This window comes from Lissotriton helveticus, chromosome 8 (assembly GCF_964261635.1).
Source record: "Lissotriton helveticus chromosome 8, aLisHel1.1, whole genome shotgun sequence".
In the NCBI taxonomy this organism is placed as follows: Eukaryota; Metazoa; Chordata; class Amphibia; order Caudata; family Salamandridae; genus Lissotriton; species Lissotriton helveticus.
The window spans coordinates 518,884,014-518,906,969 of record NC_136069.1 but is presented as its reverse complement, the minus strand read 5'-3'; the positions used below and the strand labels follow the sequence as shown (position 1 = coordinate 518,906,969).

Here is a 22,956-nt window from a genome sequence, read left to right as displayed (position 1 = left end):
CTCCTACTTCAAAGTCGTCAACCGGTATAAATAATGGATCCAACTCTTCAGTACACTTCTGGACCTGTGAAAACTTGCAAGGAATGCTCTTCTGCAAAATGGACTGTCACCCTGCTGCATTAGAGAAGGACTGGGCCTGCATCTTTAACCCTGGACCACCAGAGTGTCTCTGGGTTGTATGGTTATCTGAGGGGGTGGAGGGAGGGGGGTGTAACCAGCCTGCACTCCATTGCGGTTGGCTTGAACTTGCAACTTTGTTCCAGTCTTGCATAACCAGCTAACTCTGGATGGCACTTTGTGCTTTTTGGTGCTTGTTTCTTTTAAATCTTTAAAATTGCATATCCCCGGCTTTAATCTGATTTTTGTTGATATTTTAAAATTACTCTTCTAAATTGGTGAGGGTTTTTCTTGTATTGTGATTTCACTTTATTACTGTTAGAATTGCTGAAGACATATGTAGACATTGCTTCAAAGTTAAGCATAACAGCTCTGTGCCAAGCCAGAAGGTTGAGCACAGATCAATTTAGGACTTGCTTGTGACTTCACCGTACAAGGATTGTGGTTGCTGCTTGATTAGGGGTTCACCACCCTCCATCAGTAACCCAAGTTGTTGAAACTGCTTCCAGAGCACTGTTGAGGGCTTTAAGCCTGGTGCCGACTCCACTGGAGATGAGGTATCTGATTCCAGTCAGCCCAGAAAGAGGCTGGAGGGTTTCAGGATTTTTATTTGGTTCAAGCTGACCAGGATCAGGCCTGTCCTTTCACAGTGCCATTTAAGGGTAAGCCTTTGATCTGTAGCTGATTGTCCACCATCTCAGTGGAAAGGGGCTGGGGAGGGAATGACAAACAGTTGGAAGCGTAGGAGGATGCGACTGATTATTTACCTAAACGTACAGCTGGCCAGCCCATAGACTCCCTGTAGTGGCAGAAGAGTTGTTCATCTTGGAATTCCCCTAATCTAGTGCACTGAGAATTTGCAGGAAGGCCAATGGGAATTATTGACAATGAGGGCAGTGTACACCCCTGGTGCTATTGCCTCATTCTCTTTAGGTAGTGTCCAGGAATCTTAACCCTCTCACCCAGAGTAAAACCTGTAAGGCTGTCACCGTGCGCACAGTTATCAGAACAATTTATTGATTCCTAGAAGAATGAAGGAGGACCAAATATGTTGTCTAAATCCTGTGAGGAACCTATAGTGCTGGACTTGCTCTCATTTGTACCCAAGACAATGATATCACTGGTCATTTGGCTGACCTGCTGTGTAGCTGCAGGGACCTAAAAACCGGCAACAGGTCCCCCCCCCCCCCCGAGTGGCCAGTGACTGTCTATACCTGAAAGAGTTTTTGACTCTGCATGTGGCCTCTGGTGTTCAGGAGCAGTTTTTCTGATATTCCTGAAAAATGTGGCTTTGGAACAATGTTGGACTTCTGGACTGCAGATGACCTGTACCAACTACCAAACTCAATCCACATAAGGAGTGACTTCACAGAGCAAGAAATTCTGGTTGTCATTGTACTCCACTTTCTGCCAATTAAATCCAGTTCAGGGGGCCCTTGGGCAAGCTTATCTGACTTTAGTGACTTTTCCAGATACAGTATCCAAGATGGAAAAGTCTTCGCTCCAAAAAAGTCAAAGTCCAAAGGAAGAAATTGTGAATGGGCGAAGTTGCAAAAGTTCTTCAGAAGTAGATGACTTCCTGGGCACAAATACTTTTTCCCACTCCAGCTTGTCCTGCTGAAGCAGTTTAGTTTGGTAGGAACTTGCTCAATGCCTATCCTACTTTGTGGGGAGTTCGCAAGCTACAGCCTGCCGCTTTACTCGTTTTGACTAATATTACAGAGTAAGTCACAAGGTGAAACTTGACCAGAATGAACCTGCATGCAAACCTGATCCACACTCATTCGTGGTCAGCCCAAAGTTGCACACAGATCCTGGTTATCTGTGAACAATAATTTCTATTGGAATTTTAAATTTTTCTCGTGCTTTGCTCTTAACCTCATCGCTGCGGCACGAATTCTGCCGCAGTGCGGAGATTCCAATCGTGGGCATGACGGCTCCCGGCCATCATCGGCACATGCCCACTGTTGGACCTGCGATGGGCAAGCCCAGCACAAAGGGGGTAGCTTGGCTCAAGTGACAAGGCAAGTGAAGGCTGTAGTGTTAAGCCGGCTCTGACCCAATAATAACTCCTTGTACATCCACACCAAAAAGGACACCACACCACTGCTGTAGAAAAATACGATTCCTTTATATAAAAGTTCTTTGTTGTAAATAGGGTTGACTGGGAAAGCACATATACATTTCTTTTAGTCATACAGTTCTGGTAATAAATAGTATTTAATAAATAGAATAGCTTCAGGGATGAGTATCACAATAAATATCAGGATAAATATCAGAATAAATATTGGTTCATTTAAATAAACAACCACATGTTTCTTCTGGTATCGCTGCCACCAATTAAATAGTTTAGAATCATTACATGTGCAATACGCTTCAAATGGGAAAGATAACTCTTACAGTTTATGCTGTTTTCAATGATGGGGTTTTCGGCTTCTCTGAGCACAAAATAAGGTTTGGGACTCTTTAATATTCACTCGGGGCGTATGCGCGTATATCTAAAAGGCAAGGAAACACAGTAAATACATCATTTGCACTCGGCGGTCACCGGGATAGGATCTCTGCTTTGCCGGTGAAGTCTATGCGCGCCTACGGGCTTTAGCACCACTTGAGCACAGGCGGCACCAGTTCAAAGTCTTTAGACTGACGAACGGGCTGCCGGAGAGGTCACACAACCTTCGCGCACAGTTAAATGAATGCCGGTTCACAGTTCCTTCACAACGCTGCATTCACTATGAAGAAACGGGCCCACCTCACATCGGCTGCAATCAAAATACGATTCAGTCGGGCACAGCACTTCTCTCGTTAGCGACGGGGCTCTCAGGGGCTCCACGGACCTCCCTCCGACTTCCGCATACAGGGTGGTTCCCGCCCACAGCTACAGCTCCCGGGTCACTGGGGAGTGGCAGAGACGCTAGTCCCGCCCAACGAAGGCCGGCCTTTCCCCGCCCCGGCGCACCACCTCACCTTCAATCTGCGCAGGAAGCGCTCTACGCTGGTGGGGCTCGGAGACATCCGAGCTCCCCTCTAGAGGCACCTGTCGCGAAGGGGGCGCAGCTGGCGGTCGCGGCGAACTTGCTCTCGCCTCGCGACTCGATAAATCGATCACAGTTCACCACCGGGGGGCGGGGAGGCACACGAATCTGGCCACAGTCTTTGGGGGCAATGAGGTACTCGCTGGGCAGGCGCTGTAGGCGCTAGATCACTTCTCACGTAGCTGACGAACGCCAGTCAGACACAACGCCAGCAACCCTTTGCTGCTCTACTGCCTGCGCTACCAGCCACCTCAGGGGTCAACAGGGCAGGTGTCAATCTGGTGTCAAGTCTGGAATCTCTTAATCTCCTCTTCTCTAGTCTGAACAATCTTCATCTACATCTCAAATCTAAAATGGCCGCCAGGGACTGGGCCTTATATAGCCAGTGCCCTGGGGTACTGGCACGAGCCAGAAGGTTCTAGAACCTTCTCTGGCTGTGACAATGACAAGGCACTCTTGAGGGGTATTTAGGACACTCACAGCCACCGTACTGGGGTTCTAGAGCAGCCATTTTGTGTACCTGAGGAAAACAAAGGAATTCCTGTCAGAAATGCGTGCCAAACAATGGGCGCCAAAACCTCAAAAGGACAGGGTTCATGAAGGCTCCAATGGGAGTCACTTCACATGAGGAAAAAGGGTGTCCACCATTTTAGGTTCATTTATACAGGTTGACAACCCCAGTTTGTAATGCCACAGGTTTGGGCCAGGCACCTTGTAAATAGGTGCCACAAACCTTGTGAGCAACTGGGCATCCAGGAACATCTAACCCCATGAGACAACACATAAAAAGTCCTGGTAGACAAATAAAAAGCGACAAATTTTGGGAGGTACAGGGGAACAAAAGAAATCATAGTGGTGAGGGGACTCTCAGAAGCAGACGGGTCTAACACGCGTCCCCCCCCCAGCTGAAAGTGGGTAGAGCTACCCAACCCCTTGGGAGTCCTCAACACTAAGGCGGAAATACCTGGAGAGACCGTCTGCATTGGCGTGGTCAACTCCGGGCCGGTGTTCCACCCGAAAGTCCATTCCCTGTAGGGAGATAGACCACCTCAACAGTTTGGGATTTTCCCCCTTCATTTGCATGAGCCAACGAGAGGTCGGTGGTCTGTCTGAACAAGGAAGTGTGAACCAAACAAATATGGTCGCAGCTTCTTCAGTGCCCAGACCACCGCAAAGGCTTCCCGCTCGATGGTACTCCACCTCTGTTCCCGGGGAAGCAGTCTCCGTGACAGAAAGACCACGGGTTGATCCAGACCCTCTTCATTGAGTTGCGATAGCACCGCCCCAATGCCAATGTCGGATGCATCTGTCTGGACAATGAACTCTTTTGAAAAATCTGGAGCCTTCAGGACTGGAGCTTTACACCATGCTTGTTTCAGAGTGTCGAAGGCTCGCTGGCAAGCCTCCGTCCAAATGACTCTCCTGGGTTGCTTTTTGGCCGTGAGTTCTGTAAGGGGTGCCAGGATAGTGCCATACCCCTTCACGAATCGTCTGTAGTAACCCGTGAGGCCCAGGAAGGCTCAGACCTCAGTCTGGGTCTTGGGGGGGGTTTCCAGGCCATGATTGCCTCAATCTTCGCCTGAAGGGGCTGCACCGTTCCCCGGCCCACCAAGTGTCCTAAGTACACTACCGACCCCTGTCCAATCTGACATTTGCTGGCCTTGATCGTCAAGCCAGCCCGTTCCAGGGCCTGGAGAACGGCTTGCAAGTGCTGCAAGTGATCCTCCCAGCTGCTACTGAAGACAGCGATGTCATCCAAGTAAGCAGCAGAGAATGACTCCATCCCAGTGAGGATCGTGTTCACCAGCCGTTGAAAAGTGGCAGGAGCGTTCTTGAGCCCAAAGGGCATGACGCAAAACTGGTAGTGTCCATCAGGTGTGGAGAAAGCTGACCTTTCCTTGGCTCCATTAGACATGGGAATCTGCCAGTACCCTGCAGTGAGGTCAATGGTACTGAGATATTGGGCAGCTCCCAACCGGTCAATCAATTCATCCCCCCGAGGGATCGGATGAGCATTCGTTTTGGTTACCGAATTTAGTCCTCGGTAGTCCACACAGAATCTCAATTCTGGTGTGGTACCAGGTGGGGCAGCTTTAGGAACTAACACCACCGGGCTAGACCAAGGGCTACTTGAAGGTTCGATGACTCCTAGCTCCAGCATCTTAGCTACTTCGCTTTGGATACTGGCCTTCACCTTGTCAGACAGCCGGTAAGACTTTGACTTCACAGGTGGGCTGTCCCCTGTGTCCACGTCATGGGTACACAGGTGGGTCTTACCCGGGACAAGAGAGAACAGAGGAGCGAATGACCCCAAGACCTGGCGACATTCCTCCTGCTGCTCAGGAGTCAGGGTTGGCGAGAGTTTCACTCCCTCCACTGACCCATCCTTTTCTTGAGACGCAAAAAGGTCGGGGAGAGGCTCCGTGTCCTCTTCCTCCGATCCGTCAGTCACCATAACAAACATGACTTCGGGCCTCTCGTAGTGGGGCTTGAGGCGATTGGCATGTAACACCCGATGCGGATGCCGAGGGGTCTTTACGTCCACCAGATAGGTAGACTTGCCCTTCTTCTCCAATACTTCATAGGGGCCTGTCCAACGGTCCTGGAGGGCACTCAGCTCTCCAGGCTCCATCACCCACACCTTCTGGCCAGGCTCCAACTCCACTGGGTGAGCGTTGTGGTCATACCACGCTTTCATAACTGCCTGACTGGCTTCCAAGTTGTCAGAAGCTTGCTTCCACAACTTAGCCATTTGGCTTCGGAAGGCCAGCATGTAGCTCACCACATCCTGGGGAACTTTCCGGGGAGACTTTTCCCAGGAGTCCCTCACCAGGCTGAGAGGTCCACGTACAGGGTGCCCGTTCAAAAGCTCGAAGGGGCTGAAGCCCACTCCCTTTTGCGGCACTTCCCTGTAGGAAAAGAGCAAACTGGGTAGGAGGACGTCCCATTTCCTCCGCAGGCTTTCGGGTAGACTTCTGATCATACCCTTCAAGGTTTGGTTGAACCTTTCCACAAGACCATTGGTCTGTGGGTGATAAGGAGTGGTGAACCTGTAAGTCACTCCACACTCCTTCCACATGGCCCGCATATATGCTGACAGGAAGTTGGTCCCCCTGTCAGACACAACTTCCTTGGGGAATCCCACTCTGGTAAAGATCCCCATCAGGGCCTTGGCCACTACTGGTGCAGTAATGGTTCTCAGAGGAATTGCCTCTGGATACCTTGTGGCGTGATCCACCAGGACCAGGATAAACCTGTGACCGGATGATGTAGGTGGATCTAGGGGCCCAGCAATGTCGATGCCCACCCTTTCAAAGGGGGTGCCAACGACGGGAAGTGGTTCCAGGGGAGACTTCAGCTTCGTCCCTGTTTTCCCACTGGCTTGGCATGACACGCACGACCGACAGTATGTGTCGGACGCCACCCTCATTCGAGGCCAATAAAAGTGGGGGACAAGCCGGGCAAAGGTCTTGTCCTGACCCAAGTGTCCTGCCAAGGGAATCTCATGAGCCAACTCTAATAGGAAGGCTCGGTAACACTGTGGGGCTACCAGGCCCCATGACAATCCGTGCACTGGCGCCCTGGGTTCACTGTAGAGGAGACCATCCTCCCAGTAAACACGATAGTTCCCAGACTCGTTACCTGCTGCCTGGGCTTCAGCCTGTTGCCTCAGACCCTCGAGGGTGGGACATTCCCTTTGTCCCTTGCTCAGTTCCTCCCGGGATGTTCCTCCTTCAACTCGCCACTCAGCTGGGATAGGCAAGTCCTCCAACGGAACCATGTCCTCCTCCGCGGACTCCGGGTCCACCTCCACAGGTGGCCTATCCGTCTCACGGGGCATGGACATCGAGGCAGGCTCCTCCTGTCCTCAATGTTCCCTCATCAGCAGCTGGGTGGGCCATTGTTTCAGGCTCCAACCCACGCGACTTCTCCTCCCGAGCAGCCACAGACCTGGTACTCACACAGGCCCAATCAGGTGTACCCGGCATCTCAGTATGAGTCCGGTATTCCACCTCCTTCCAAGCATTGTGCTCCATATCATTGCCCAGCAGACAATCGACTGGCACGGCGGGGCTTGCGGCAATTCGAAGTGAACCTGCAACCCCTCCCCACTCAAAGGGAACCTCGGCCACAGGATAGTGGCCCATTCTGCCCTCAGCCATCGCGGCTGGATGAAGTACGCCTGGAATCACCTGCTCTGAGGACACCAGATGACTCCTTACCATAGTCATACTGGCTCCTGTATCTCTCAGAGCTTCCCCTCTATGGCCATTGATGGTGACCCATTGCCCATACTTGGTAGTATTTGAGGGCACCTGGATCTTTGGAACCACCTCCCGATCACCCAGGGACGGTAAACAACCTTTACAACGCAACTTTTACAACGCACTACCATTACAACGAAACTTTTACAACGCAAAAACTTTTACAACGCATACCATTACAACACATGTTTTTACAACGCAAGTACTTTTACAACGCATGCCATTACAACGTAAGTATTGGTAAGTATATAATTATATTTAATATTTTATGTTTGGTTTTTTTTTTTACGTTTTCAGTTTTTGGGTAAAGGGGTATTTTTAGGGTTTAGGGTCAGTTTTCAGTTTATGGGTAAAGGGGTATTTTTAGGGTTCAGGGTCAGTTTTCAGGTAAAGGGGTATTTTTAGGGTTCAGGGTCAGTTTTCAGTTTTTGGGTACAGGGGTATTTTTAGGGTTCAGGGTCAGTTTTCAGTTTTTGGGTACAGGGGTATTTTTAGGGTTCAGGGACAGTTTTGGGTTTTTGGGGTACAGGGGTATTAGGTTTCTGGGTTAATTTGGGTTTTTGGGGTACAGGGGTACAGGATAAAAAAAATTAAATTAAATAAATTAAATTATATTAATTACAATTAATTTTAAAAAAAATATTATATACTTACCAATACTTACGTTGTAATGGCATGCGTTGTAAAAGTACTTGCGTTGTAAAAACATGCGTTGTAATGGTATGCGTTGTAAAAGTTTTTGCGTTGTAAAAAATGCGTTGTAACGGTATGCGTTGTAAAAGTATGCGTTGTAACGTCATACATCCCCCAGGGACACTAAGGGGACACCCACCCACTCCCCCCCCCCCCCCCTTAACTAAGGGCATCTCCTCCCCGAGCGCTACACTAGCGACTCCCGGGGCCTTTCCTCCAGTGGGAGGGGGTGGTCTCTTTGGGCATTTCACGTCTCCCTTCTAATGTCCAATACCACCGCACTCATAGCAATGGATAACCCTTGGCTGCTGATTCTGGCCAGGATTAGGGTTCTTCTGCGGGTTAGCCTTAGAAGTGGAGAAGAAACTTTTTCCCTTGAAGGTATTTTGGGGCCTTTGGAGAACTCCTGCTTCTTGTTATCTCCCCCCTCTTTCTTCTGGGGAGCGCCCTGTCCGGACTTCTGAGAATCTCCTCCCGTCCCCTTCGTGGACACTCTGGTACTTGCCCAAATGTCCGCCTCCTCAGCAAGCTTACGGGGGCAAGTAAGTTTGCTGTCTACCCGGTGTTGCCTCAGCTCGGGAAGACATTTCTCGAGTAGATGTTCCTTGAGTATCAGGTCGTACAACCCTCGATAGTCCTCCACCTCATTACCTTGTACCCACCCATCCAGGGCTTTCTTAGCAAAATCCAGGAAGTCAACCCAATTCTGTGAGCTCAGCTTGTGGCTGCCCCTAAACCTTTGCCGGTATTTCTCGGGGGTCAACCCAAACTTCCTGATGAGCGCCACCTTCATGGCGGGGTAATTAACCTGTTCCTCCCGGTCTAGGGCCAATAGGGCATCCCTACCTGTCGGAGGCATGTACCGGTATAATCCACCACCCCAATGCTTCTCATGGATCCCATGGGCTCTTAAGGAGACCTCATAGGCTGCCAGCCACTTGGCTATGTCGTCTCCAGCGGTATAACTGGCGACTACGTCCTTGGGTAAATGGGGCCTGGGCTCCCTGGCAAATTCCTTTGACTCGACACCCTTCGGAGTGATGTTACGGGCCTGGAATTCGAGTTCTCGTAGCTTGAACTCGTGTTCCATCCTTTTCCTTTCCATCTCCAGCTTGGACTCATGTTCCAACCTCCTCCCCTCCCTCCTTTCTTCCAACTCCATTTTTGCTATTTCCCACCTTAACAGTCTTTCCTCTCTCCTGTCGGCTAACTCGGTTTCTGACAACCCTCTCGATGACACACTGCTGCCCTCCCGTGAGGTTGCCTTGGGTCTGATTGACATCTCACCCACCCCCGGGGGACATTCCGCAGTCCTATCAATGACAGTACCTCTGTCCGATTCCTCCTCCTCCACCGTTCCCTCCGTGTGTGCTTCCACCCATGCTCGCAGACTAGTACGGAGCTCCTCTCTTTTTGCCCCTCGCCTGACAAACACTCCCCTCTCCTGACAGAAATCCTTGAGCTGTGCCACAGTATAGGTCTCCAGCTCTGACATTTCGAATTCCATCTTGTCAGTGAAAAGTGTGGACAACCACCCCGAAGTAGGTGAACAGGATAAGAACTTTGAGGGTCACTTCCACCCACCTCCAGGAAAGAATTTGAAAAAAACAAAACGTTGAATTGGAGGGCCGCTAGGAGAAAACTCCGGGTGTGTACCTGTGGTGCACACTGAATTATTATGGGGTTCAAAACAAGCACGGCTCGCAATCCCACCCGCTGGGCACCAATTTTATGTTGGACCTGCGATGGGCAAGCCCAGCACAAAGGGGGTAGCTTGGCTCAAGTGACAAGGCAAGTGAAGGCTGTAGTGTTAAGCCGGCTCTGACCCAATAATAACTCCTTGTACATCCACACCAAAAAGGACACCACACCACTGCTGTAGAAAAATACGATTCCTTTATATAAAAGTTCTTTGTTGTAAATAGGGTTGACTGGGAAAGCACATATACATTTCTTTTGGTCATACAGTTCTGGTAATAAATAGTATTTAATAAATAGAATAACTTCAGGGATGAGTATCACAATAAATATCAGAATAAATATCAGGATAAATATTGGTTCATTTAAATAAACAACCACATGTTTCTTCTGGTATCGCTGCCACCAATTAAATACTTTAGAATCATTACATGTGCAATACGCTTCAAATGGGAAAGATAACTCTTACAGTTTATGCTGTTTTCAATGACCGGGTATACGGCTTCTCTGAGCACAAAATAAGGTTTGGGACTCTTTAATAATCACTCAGGGCGTATGCGCGTATATCTAAAAGGCAAGGAAACACAGTAAATACATCATTTGCACTCGGCGGTCACCAGGATAGGATCTCTGCTTTGCCAGTGAAGTCTATGCGCGCCTACGGGCTTTAGCACCACTTGAGCACAGGCGGCACCAGTTCAAAGTCTTTAGACTGACGAACGGGCTGCCGGAGAGGTCACACAACCTTCGCGCACAGTCAAATGAATGCCGGTTAACAGTTCCTTCAAAACGCTGCATTCACTATGAAGAAACGGACCCACCTCACATCGGCTGCAATCGAAATACGATTCAGTCGGGCACAGCACTTCTCTCGTTAGCGACGGGGCTCTCAGGGGCTCCACGGTCCTCCCTCTGACTTCCGCATACAGGGTGGTTCCCGCCCACAGCTACAGCTCCCGGGTCACTGGGGAGTGGCAGAGACGCTAGTACCGCCCAACGAAGGCTGGCCTTTCCCCGCCCCGGCGCACCATCTCACCTTCAATCTGCGCAGGAAGCGCTCCACGCTGGTGGGGCTCGGAGACGTCCGAGCTCCCCTCTAGAGGCACCTGTCGCAAAGGGGGCACAGCTGACGGTCGCGGCGAACTTGCTCTCGCCTCGCGACTCGATAAATCGATCACAGTTCACCACCGGGGGGCGGGGAGGCACACGAATCTGGCCACAGTCTTTGGGGGCAATGAGGTACTCGCTGGGCAGGCGCTGTAGGCGCTAGATCACTTCTCACGTAGCTGACTGGAGCGCCAGTCAGACACAACGCCAGCAACCCTTTGCTGCTCTACTGCCTGCGCTACCAGCCACCTCAGGGGTCAACAGGGCAGGTGTCAATCTGGTGTCAAGTCTGGAATCTCTTAATCTCCTCTTCTCTAGTCTGAACAATCTTCATCTACATCTCAAATCTAAAATGGCCGCCAGGGACTGGGCCTTATATAGCCAGTGCCCTGGGGTACTGGCACGAGCCAGAAGGTTCTAGAACCTTCTCTGGCTGTGACAATGACAAGGCACTCTTGAGGGGTATGTAGGACACTCACAGCCACCGTACTGGGGTTCTAGAGCAGCCATTTTGTGTACCTGAGGAAAACAAAGGAATTCCTGTCAGAAATGCGCGCCAAACAAAGGGCGCCAAAACCTCAACCTCAAAAGGCCAGGGTTCATGAAGGCTCCAATGGGAGTCACTTCAGATGAGGAAAAAGGGTGTCCACCATTTTAGGTTCATTTATACAGGTTGACAACCCCAGTTTGTAATGCCACAGGTTTGGGCCAGGCACCTTGTAAATAGGTGCCACAAACCTTGTGAGCAACTGGGCGTCAAGGAACATCTAACCCCATGAGACAACACATAAAAAGTCCTGGTAGACAAATAAAAAGCGACAAATTTTGGGAGGTACAGGGGAACAAAAGAAATCATAGTGGTGAGGGGACTCTCAGAAGCAGACGGGTCTAACACCCACCATGACTCATGATGGCCGGGAGCCGTCATGAGCATGGAAGTTGTTAAATAATTACATACATATATCTATCTCTGGTTCCCTCTTATTGCATTTTTGGTGTCACGCTGCCCTAAATTTCTCTATCAAAGGGAGTTTTTTTTTTTCTTTTTTTTTTTTTACTATTGTGGTTCTTCTAATAGATTTACAGTTTTTATCGAAGTTAAGTTTACCTGCTCTGTACCATAGCTATCTTGGGTCTTCATCCCCAGGCCCTCAACATAAACTTGTGATTTGACCAAAGCCTTGCCATATTTAATGCATGCAATTAAAGTTAATGCATGAACAGCAGAAATCTCGGCTCCTAAACTGGAAAAGTCAACTGGTGCCCTCTTTCTGAACTGTGCTCTCTTGCTTGTATAGTAAGTAACTCAATTTCAGAGTAAAGTGTCTACACTTAAAACAGTGATTTTTCTTAAATATAGAAGCACAGCTATGCTCTGCACACATTCATGATTATATTAGTGCCTTAACAAATGAACTGCACCTTATCTAACAAACGTACAAGTAGTCTTTAGTAGTATGAAGAGCAAAATATTTCTTCTTGAAATGGAGGTAAGGAACCATGTTTCTAGGACTCACTAGCTAGTGGATGCGGTAAACCTGGACACTCCTAACCAATGAGAGTTCCCAGGGCAACACTTCCCACTTTTGCACTTGAATCTTTACTGTAAACTACACAATGGTGAACTATTTGGTGCTTGGAGGCTTCCGGTGTCAGCCAGTGGGATTTAACTTTTAAAATGTTACTTTTGGTAAATATGTATCATAATTCACACCACTAGTAAATTGGAGTGCTGATCTATGATAAATGGTTGTTGAAACCTCTCTGTAGCTTATCCCAAATCTAAAGTTGCAAACTTTTTACTTTATCTAAAAATTAGTTTTCCTCATGGAATAAGTTACAGCAGTGAAAATGGCATTATGGGTTATTTACTGTGTCCCTGAAACACTAAATTCTAGCATGTGTATTTTTTAATACAATGCATTCTACTTTATGGGCTATAGAACCTGCTTAGGGGAGACTAGGCTAATATTTAAAAATAGGATTCTTTCCCGTCAAGAGTATTTTAACTGGTTTGACTGCAGATTTATAGTCTGCAACAGTCCGGCTAACCCTCAGCTATATTCTGTCCGTTTTATCAACGGCACATTATATGTTGTAGCAAACGCGTTATTTAACCTTCCATGCCATTTTCGCATTTTTGTGTACCATATACTATATAGCTTTACTAAAAACCCAAATATTCCATTTGGGCATTACCCAATGTTACATCATCTAGAGCACATACACGTGGGACTATACAGCAGTACTCTTGCGTAGAATTAAAACCAGTATGGGTGCAAACAGTTTTTTCTTAATGAGTGATGTAATATGTGGTGATCTCAGCAGTGCATTGTGGGGGCACGAGTTAGTTACCTCTAACTATAATGGCCGAATTTCTCAGGTTTTGTACGAGTTAAATGCCCTACTAACTAGAACGTCCCTGAAACCTGTGGCTCTTTTCAGTGAATTTCAAAGGTTTTTTTAAATGTCAATTGCTATCTATGCCTACAGAGGTAGGACGTGCAGAAAGACTAAGAAAGGTGGAGAAAGAAGCAAGATAAATGCAGAAAGAACTGACAAAGGTGCAGAAAGAGGCCTTATTGCAAAGTCTCCCTGTGTCCCACCACTTGCTGATGGTAAATGACTGACTAACCAGGTTTGGAGCCAGTGCTATGCTGAAAGACACTTAGAATACAGTGAAAACCTAACTTACTCTAGAGTAAACTCTGAGTTGGGGTACCCCTGTGATTGGCATGACCTCCCCTGTAAGGCCCTATTACATATAGGGGCAGGAGGATTAAAAATACCTTAAGGCAGAGGTGCAGAACTAAGCAAGACCAGTGTAGAAAGAACCAACCGAGTTGCAGGTAGAAGCAAGAAGGGTACAGAAAGAGGCAAGAAAAGTACAGAAAGAAGCAAGATAAGTACACAATGCAACAGATGTGCAGAAACAGGCCAAGATATAGAAAGAGGCGAGCGGGATATAGAAAGAGGCGAGCGGGATATAGAAAGAGGCGAGCGGGATATAGAAAGAGGCGAGCGGGGAAAAAGCAAAAAGGAAAAAGCAAGAGGTGCTGAAAGGGGCAAGAGCCATGCCCACAAAAGCAAGAGGTGCTGAAAGGGGCAAGAGGTGTAAAGAAAAAAGCAAGAGGTGCTGAAAGGAGCAAAACATGTGCAGGAAGAGGCGCGAGAAATATAGCAAGAGGCACAAAGAAGAGGCTTGTGCACAATTAGTAAAAATTTAACACCCACATTTAGCAATAAGTAACACGTAATCATTCCAGCTTTGCAAAGGGCCTTCCACCACGCTGTAACACGTGAAGCTGCAATTTGGCAACATTTGAGCTAGTAAGTATGCTTTTTTTTTTTTTTGTTCAAATCTGCAGATTAGGCAGCAGAATATGGAATGTTTGGCAAATGTTAACATTTTTTAATTATATGAAAATTGATGCAGGGGAACAGTCACTTTATTCCAGTGGCCCTCCTCATAACTAACTAGGTCCAGAAGTGCTCATCAGTGGTTCCTTATTTTTTGTCTCATTGAGTATATAGTTTAGCTTTTATGGAAACGAGGAAGACTAAACTTGAGGTTACCACAACACGGAATACAATAGCACATAATTACTCTCCAAAACACATGATCCCACCCCACATAATTCCTATACACTAAATACTACACACTTTCTATTCCTTCACTGCACATCATACCATGTAATTCCACTACACAAAATGTACATCTATTCGACACCAAAAAACATCAGTAAAAAACTTTTACATTTACAATGCCAATAGCTCTAACTCTCGCAAATGTGAAATCTATTACATTGTAAATGCTCCTTCAACTAGTAGTCCTGTTTGCAGAGTGGTGGAGAAAGGGGGCGAGGCCTTGGAGATGTTTTAGCAATCCCACGATGTGGGACTTGGTGGAGGTATCTGGATGGGTAGTTGGCCCCATGGACATCCTTCGGGGCCAACTACCCCTCCTATTACTTCCAGTAAGTCCCACACAGCAGGATTGCCAAGTTCTCATAGTAGGCCACGACTCATTTGCCTGCCACTCTGCAAACGCGCTCCCTGGCGCACTCTTGGATGGGGATTGAAGTTTCCTTCACTGCTGAGGGGCCAACAAGCCTACCTCGTACCTCCAGTATGCCCCACACAGTGGTATTGAGAGATGGATACAGGCCATGCCCCCTTTCTCCACCACTCTGCAAATTCGGGCTCCTGGCTGCTCGGAGAATGAAGTCCACTTGCGTCCTGAGGTGTGTTTGCCGAGTGATGTAAAAAGGGGCATGGCCTCAGACCACCTCTCAGCATTTCCACTTTGTGGGACTTACTGTGTAGTGTTTATCTAGGTACCTGAATCGATATTCCTATTCTCTGCCCTTGTCCGGTTATAAATCAATAATATCCCTACAACGGCATAGAAACCCATTTCATAATTCAGTCATAGCGCATGCTGTCACATTAGGCAAGCACTATTCCTCCAGCCCCCTAGAAAGCACACAGAGTTCTTAAACAAATCCAAGCCTCCAGCAACCTGGGAAATCCCCGCCTGCTATCGTTTTGATTTCGTCCGTGTACTCCTGTAAAGCACTAAGAACGACCAGTTCTTAGTGACCTCTTTATTGACGTCTTATGTCCATCCTTACGTCAAACCCGGCACCTTTCAGGTATAAATATACCAACGCTGCCTTAAGCAAAGACACGGTGGTGGTGTATCTGGAGCAGCGACTACTTGCCCGAGAGCCCAGCTGATGCGAGAGCCCACGGACGCTGCCCCTCCCTTTTGACGCGCTGAGAAAGACGCTGTCTTTTTTCTTGCCGAGAAATCCAGCCTCCGGCGTTTCCAGCTTACCCTTGCGGGTGACTGGGATACCGCGTCCTGAGAGAGAGATACCAGCCCTCCTGCCTTCTAATACCCAGGTACTGAACTGACTAAACCCTTACAGAGAATTCTTGAGTCAGATTCTTGGCAAAACAAACTTAACTTAAACTGCTACTTACTTACTCCTTCCCACGTATTAGGCTTAGGTCAGGTACACCGGGGTAGGCATAGTTAGAAGCACCAGTTGAGTACGATTAGTCAATGTATGTATCTATTTTATCCATTTTAAAGTATCATATGGCTAAGAAACCATATCCATGCTTTTACAGTATTATTTCATAATCCTGCTTTTACTGTATGAACTTTACTTTACTACAAGTATTGCAATTGTAGCAATTCATTTCTCTTGTATGAGAAAAGAGACTGCTCAATAAATAACATCTTTTATTGAAAACGCCCGTCTCTTTTTCTCTGCAATCTGGTGAAACTAAGTACGCACTTATTGACTGAGTGAAATAACTGCCTTTGTTTTCACACGACTCTAGAGATACTCTTATTCAGGGAGAGCAAAGTTGTCATGTTTTATGGTTGTCAGAAACTAAATCCCTTCTTGTCTATCCAGGGAGGTTAAACTCCTCCTCGCTTATTCGAGAGTTTCTAGTGAACTCTGAGCTAGCTGGCAAACCTTAAGTCTAATATAGTCAGTAGAGACCTAGATAACCTCAGTCCTACGTCTACACTGCTGAATATATTATTCCAATGCGCAGAGCCTATTGGGACTATAGGAACTACACTACAACTGGAGGTACCTGGTGGCCTAGTTGGCCCCCAGGGACCCTTGGGAATGAAGGGGACTTAATCCCCAACTTAGAACTCGTCAGTGGGTGGGTTTGCAGAGTGGTGCAGAGAGGGGGTGGGGCCTCAGGCGAGATGCAGGCTTTTCTTTAAAAAAAAAAAATTTTAGAATGCTGGCTGTTGTGGCCAGCTCTTAAACCCCAGGGCATTGCCTCCTTTTTTGTTTTTTTTTGCACCCCCCCCCCCTTCCCTTGGCCACTTTTGACCCTGCTGATCCAATCCCACTGGGGCCTGGCTAGCCTTGTTTTGGGGGAGGGGAGCAGCGCATGGCCCCTCTACTAAGGCTAAATATGGCCCCGGATACATCATTCCCCGGGACAGGCCTTCCTCCTTTTTATTTATTTTTTCCAGGAGGAGAGCCACGAGGCCCCCTCCCCTGGGCCACTTCTGGCCCGGGGACCCCATCCCCCAGGGGCAGCCCTCAAGTTTGGGACTGGGGGAGCCCAAATGCCCCCACTGTCTGGCTCCCCACCATGCAGCTCCCCTTGCCCAAAAGCAATACTGCTTTGCTTTCCTGCTCTCGTTTACTTGATGCGAGATCTCCTGCCCTGTCATTGCAAACAGCAATGTCCCAGGGGTGGACACCCCAGGACATGGCAGAAGCCGTCCCTGGGGGGTGGTGCTTCCCAGGTTCATGAAGGGCTCCAGGAGGGGTTCTGCGCAACCTCCCTCCCATAGTGTACAAAGCCTCGGGAAGGTGGTGGTCCTCGATATTTGGGGGCTTACGAGGCCACTGGCCTTTCATTAACAAAAGCCCGGATGAGGTGGCAGTCCCCGGGGCTTGGGGTGCCTGTGAGGCCCCCTGCCACAAAATTACAAAGCCCCAGGGAGGAGGAAGCGTGCCCCAGAGCATAATTAAAGTCCCGGGGACGTGGCTGTCCCTGAGAAGTGGGGGGTGGACCCCACCCCCACCCCTAATTAAACCAGGCCCATGAGCACACAGCATTAATTTGGCTGAATTTTATATTGCGTTTTTTTAAAATGCTTTTTTTAGGCTCTGAGAGCCTAGGGAGTCGGGTTGTCTCTACCGTGCCCCCTTCTTTTTTTTTTTAATTTTTTTTTTTTAATTTTTTTTAAATTTTTTTTTAACCTTTATTTTACTGTTATCTTGTGTCGACACATTCTGGTTTGGAGTGTGGGCAGCCAATCAGAATGAAGCTCGGGCGGATTTGCGAATCCTCCTCGGTGCTCATATATAAATTTATATTTCAACAACAATGGACATTGAAAAAGCTAAGGCGAACGTGTCTGTCAGGAGGGGGGTCTGCACTAATAAAGTATTGGATACTTTAATCAACTGTGCTTTCCACTTGGTATCGAAGATTTTCCGATACTTGTTGTTGCAGTTTACGAGCGGCTCGCCACCGCTGGAGTGAGCACCAAGGAGTGAGTAAGGAGCGGCGGCAGGTGTTTCCTGTGCTGTAAAATAAAACGAAAAAATATATAAATTTGTATGTAAATTTTTTTTTTTTTCCCCAGTAACTTGCACTTATAAATTTGTGTCTACCCTCTTTTTTTTTTTTCTTTTTTTTTTGGGTGAGAGGACATATGGAAACCTGCCGGAAAGTTACTTTTTTTGACTTTGTGAATGCCCAAATGTAGTAGTCACTCTAAATACCAGTGCAAATGTAAAGTTTCTCACAAAAGTTAAGCTACCTTTGCAAATAGCCTTGTTTTGTCTGGAAGCTTATCAGCAAATTCCGATGGAAAATTTATCCTGGAAAGCTGCCTTCTCCTTTCACTCATCATGGCTAAGTTTTGCGATCAGACACCAGCCATATTCCACACCTACCCAGTGAAAAACTGGCTAAAGCAATGAAGCACAGCTTCTATGTAATTTACACACCCCATCAAGCTCCATTGATGTACTGGCCTACTTGTAAAAAACAGTTTAATTCGTAGTATTAAAATATCTCAATTGATGCTGATGGAGCTTAGTAAAAATGTTGTGTTGAATTTCCCAACCTTGAGGTTTTAGTTTTCAAATGTGGTGACTAAATGAATGAGGAGGTCTGGATTTTTTTTATTTTTTTTTTATGCCACGAATATATTTTACAAAGTTATTGTTGGGGAAAAGAAGTCTAGCTCCTCTTCCCTCTGGCCACGTTTTTCCACTGAAAACTACTTTCAACAATCCTCCTAGCCCACATACCTTACCCCTCACTCCAGGCCACCAAACCTAGAATAAAAACTAAAGTTTCATATTTTAATCACTAGAGCATAAACAATATCTATGAACATTAGCCCTCAATCACCTCTTTCTTTATGCTTGCTACTGATGCACAAATAATATACAGCTATAACTGTACCCTGACTGCACTCAATTCCGCCCGCTCCCTCAAGTTGAAGTATTTTTCGCTGCAATTTTGTAAACGGAGTTCATATTGTTGCACGTTCAGCAGTAATGCTAACGCCATCTTGGGATGTGCCTTTGTTTTACCCTGCAATGTCTTAGTCCTTGTGGTGACTTTGTCCTTTAAGTTAATGTTGCATCCTATATTTCTCTTTCCTACTTGCCTTTCCAGTGGTCTGCTCTGTAAGCGCCTGTGTAATCGTGTCTTCAGAATTCAATCTAGTACTTTAGATTTGATAATGCTCTGTTTCGTTATACGGAATGGGCCGTTCCAAATATGCAGCAATGTATTTTTATGATGTGATAGTTGCATACCTTCCTTTTCTGTTGCATGCTTAGTTATAAAGTGAATACATGCAATTTAGAAAAAATCAATGACACGAGAGAACTTGTCTTAAAAGATATAGATATAGACTTTCAAGTCAACCTTTTCATGCTTTTAGTTGAATTTTTGTTTGAGATTTTCGATATTAAGGTAATGTGTTTTTTCTTTTCACAGAGAAATGGACGCTGCTGTTATGTCTTTGCCGGATGCCATCCGTAAAGATTTCTTAACTTGTAAAGTGTGCTTTGAACTTTACAAGTCTCCTAAGCTCCTGCCTTGCCTACATAGCTACTGCCTGCAGTGTCTTCAGCTATTGGTGAAGAATGGGTCCATTAATTGCCCAGAATGCCGGCTCAAGGTGGATATTGAAGGGAGTGTCTCCAGCCTTAGGACCAACTTCTTTATTAACAGCCTCCTGGAGGTGTTCAAATTAAAGCAGACAAAGAACAAAGTGTGCACCTTATGTTCTGCCATCCAGCAGTCACTGGCAGCTACCTCTTACTGCATAGACTGCTGTCATTTTCTATGTCAGACTTGTACCCAGTGTCATAGTGGTCAACTTCTTACCCAGGACCACGTATTAGTAGAAATAGAAGTTATGAATGAACATCCTACCACAGGAGCAATGCTCCAAGAGGCTTGCTGTCAAGAACACCAGCAGGAACCCATGAATTTCTTCTGTGGCACATGTAAATTAACAATTTGCAGGGTCTGTTGTTATCAAAGCCACATTCAACATCACGTCGTGGCAATGGGAGAGGCAGCTCAGAGAAGTAAGTCAGAAATGAAGAAACTTCTTGATGGACTGGAATTAAATATACATAATATCTGTGAATGCAGGAAGAAAATGGATGAAGAATTGGAAATGTGTCAGACAGCTGATACCAGCATCCGCTTGTATATTGGCAAGTATGTGAAGAAAGCGACTGTGCACCTTCTAGAAATGCAGTCTGCAACTTGTGAAACATTGGACATGGTAAAGAAACAGAACTTGGAAAAATATAGATCATTGGAACAGGTGCTTCAAAGGCAAAGTGACCGAGCAATGAGTACCAAGGATTTGGCGTTAAAGGTGATGGAAATGGGAAAGTGTTCCGACAAAATGTCTATGGAGGATATCTTGAGGGGTTGGGTGCAGGATGTGAAGTTCTGCACTCCCCAACAGTTAGACTTAAAATTTCCTAAACTGGCAGTTATCATCGATGAAGTGAACATTCCTAGCATTAAACTCTTTAACCTAGAATTGTCAGAGTTGAAGCAGGAAGATGTCGAAGAGTCACATTTCGAGGAGGTCAGTGTTTCAACTACAGACCCTTTTGTGAACAGTATAAGCACAGCTTGCATTTCATCGACTAGCAGTAGCACTGAAAATGGAGACCCCTTACCTTCTGAAGACCGTGTAAGCCTGGTCCCCCTTTTGCCAGCTGGGGAAGGTATAGAAACTGTATCCACAGGAAACTGTTCAACCATGCCGGATTCTTCGGTCACTGGGGACTCCATGGTATCTGGGGTGGCCTCAGTCACTGGGGATCTTGGATCCTCTTGGAACACTTTAGAAACTGAGAATACACAACCCAGTGAGAATGAGTTGCCCAGTTTCAGCAGAGCATTAGAGGAGCATTCGAACTATCACCGATATGATTTCAGTGATGATCTGCTGGATGAATGGGATGATATGTATTATTTGGATTCTGATGACTCGCTTGATGAATTTGATATATTTGACTCCGACTCATCTGAATGGTCCTACGAAAATGAATATGATTGGGTTGTCAACAGAAAGCCCCCACCTGTATATTGTGAGCCCGAGTACATTTGTTCTTTTCATGTAAACCAGGTACCTAATTCGCGCACCCCTAAAATCACTGGTATAGCACTTTTAGATTCTGGGCGCATTGTCATGGCTGATGAAAAGAATGCGGATGTAAAAATATTCTCCAGGAATGGAAATCTTTCTAAACTGATTATTTTGCCAGAACTACGTGGTCAACCACCCCCATGTGGCATCACAGTTTGCGGAGACACCTTGGTTTGTTCTGCTGGATGTTATCTTATCTTTATGACTTTAAGGGGAAAACAGCTTCATAACATCAAACTGCGAGGCCAACAGTCTCAGTATGCAATAACCTCCTACAATTCTGACTATGTGGCAGTTTGTGAAGGGACCCGTTGCTCCCTTGCATTGTATGAAGTGTCAGGCCACTTCCTAGGTAGAGTTGGGCCTGCTGGTTACACTATAGGAAGGTTTCTCTTTGTTGCTGTCAATAGTCAGGAAGTATTTATTGTATCGGACTTCTTTAACAAGACGATAGTCCTATTTAGGAAGTCTGGAGAAATTGTCAATGTACTGGATACTTACACACCATTGCTGAGAGATCCTTTCCATGTTTGTGTGGATAGCAACGATCACATATTCGTGGTTGACCAGAACCGGGTGCTTGAGTTCACATGTGATGGAGTGTTTGGCCGGGTTGCTCTACGTGCAGACAAAATCACTGAATACCCCCGTGTCATTGCTGTGGATGAAGAGGGATGCCTTATTATTGTCCAAAAGAAAAATCATGCAAAAATTGTTCACCTTTAAAATCTAAGGGCAAAATATTTAACATTTGAAACGGTAGTAATGTTAGACTGTGGGAAAGTTGTTGCTGGGAAAATGGAAACCTAATAAGACTTGTGAGTGTATTTTTTGTGATCTAAGCACATTGGTAGAGTTACTTAGGTTTACACAAACTGTAAAAATAACTGCAGGCTCATTTCAAAACTATTTTTCTGGGTAGGTGTATACTTGTTCAATAAACTGACGGCGGAGGTGGTTCTCTGCCAACTGATAGGGGCACAGTTATGGCAGCCACTTGGGCCTGCGCACCAAGGACTTAAGTGCAGTGACCAATATCCATATGCTACTACAATGTTTTATAAAAACCTAACCAGTGTATTTACTTGTGTACAAAAACCATGCCAAGGTTTAACTTATTGACTTCTAAAATATTTATGAATTAATATATGTACTTTCTCCTCTCTTTCCATCTGTCCTATAAAAACTGCACTTTAAAAATCACTTTTTCTGCTTTTTCTGAAATGGTGATTTGCATTAAGTCACATGATTTTTATATTGCATGCAACTATGCATGGATTTCCACAGCAATAAAAATATTTTTCATTATGAATTTTGTTGTGCTTCTTTGCGTCTTATATGGAGGTTCATGATGCTCCAGGGAATACATTGATCTCTTGTAGGTTTGAATTATAAATATTAAGCCCAGCATTCTAGCAAAATTAATTTGGGCCAAGCATGTGGTTCTGGAACGTAGCCAAATGCAGGACAGCAGGAGCTTAATGTTTAATTTTTTTTACAACGGTTCTGGACTCGCAGCATTGGGTTGCTTTTTAAAATATTGCAATTACGTTATTTTGACTAATGTGGTTGAGCAGATAGGTCCAGGCCTCCTCTCTGTTCTCGAAGCACTTTTTGGCAGAACATGTTCCAAGTCTCGTTTTGTATTTAGGCTATCTGGCCCTCCATGCAGGGTAACCCCCAAACAGTAGCTCGGTGCAATATCTTGGTTCGATATTGAAGCCTATATAAAGATTTTTCTGAGCTGTGGTGGAATCCTCTGCTGTATAGGTATGTGTGTATATAGTGGAAATCTGACTAGGTCCTTACATGAGATCCATTATGTGACTTTTAGTGCTTT

At 46.4% G+C, this 22,956-nt stretch overlaps 1 protein-coding gene across 2 annotated transcripts in view; it reads left to right on the top strand.

Moving 5' to 3' along the window:
* The window catches only part of LOC144772821 (E3 ubiquitin-protein ligase TRIM56-like), a 58,898-nt gene extending 36,497 nt beyond the window's left edge, over nucleotides 1–22,401 (top strand). For both annotated transcript variants that reach the window (XM_078657408.1, XM_078657409.1), the window contains one exon: nucleotides 19,433–22,401. In XM_078657408.1, the coding sequence (XP_078513534.1) occupies nucleotides 19,437–21,842 (2,406 nt within the window). In that variant the 5' untranslated portion in view covers nucleotides 19,433–19,436 and the 3' untranslated portion in view covers nucleotides 21,843–22,401. The remainder of the gene's footprint in view (nucleotides 1–19,432) is intronic.
* Nucleotides 22,402–22,956: the final 555 nt, after the last annotated feature.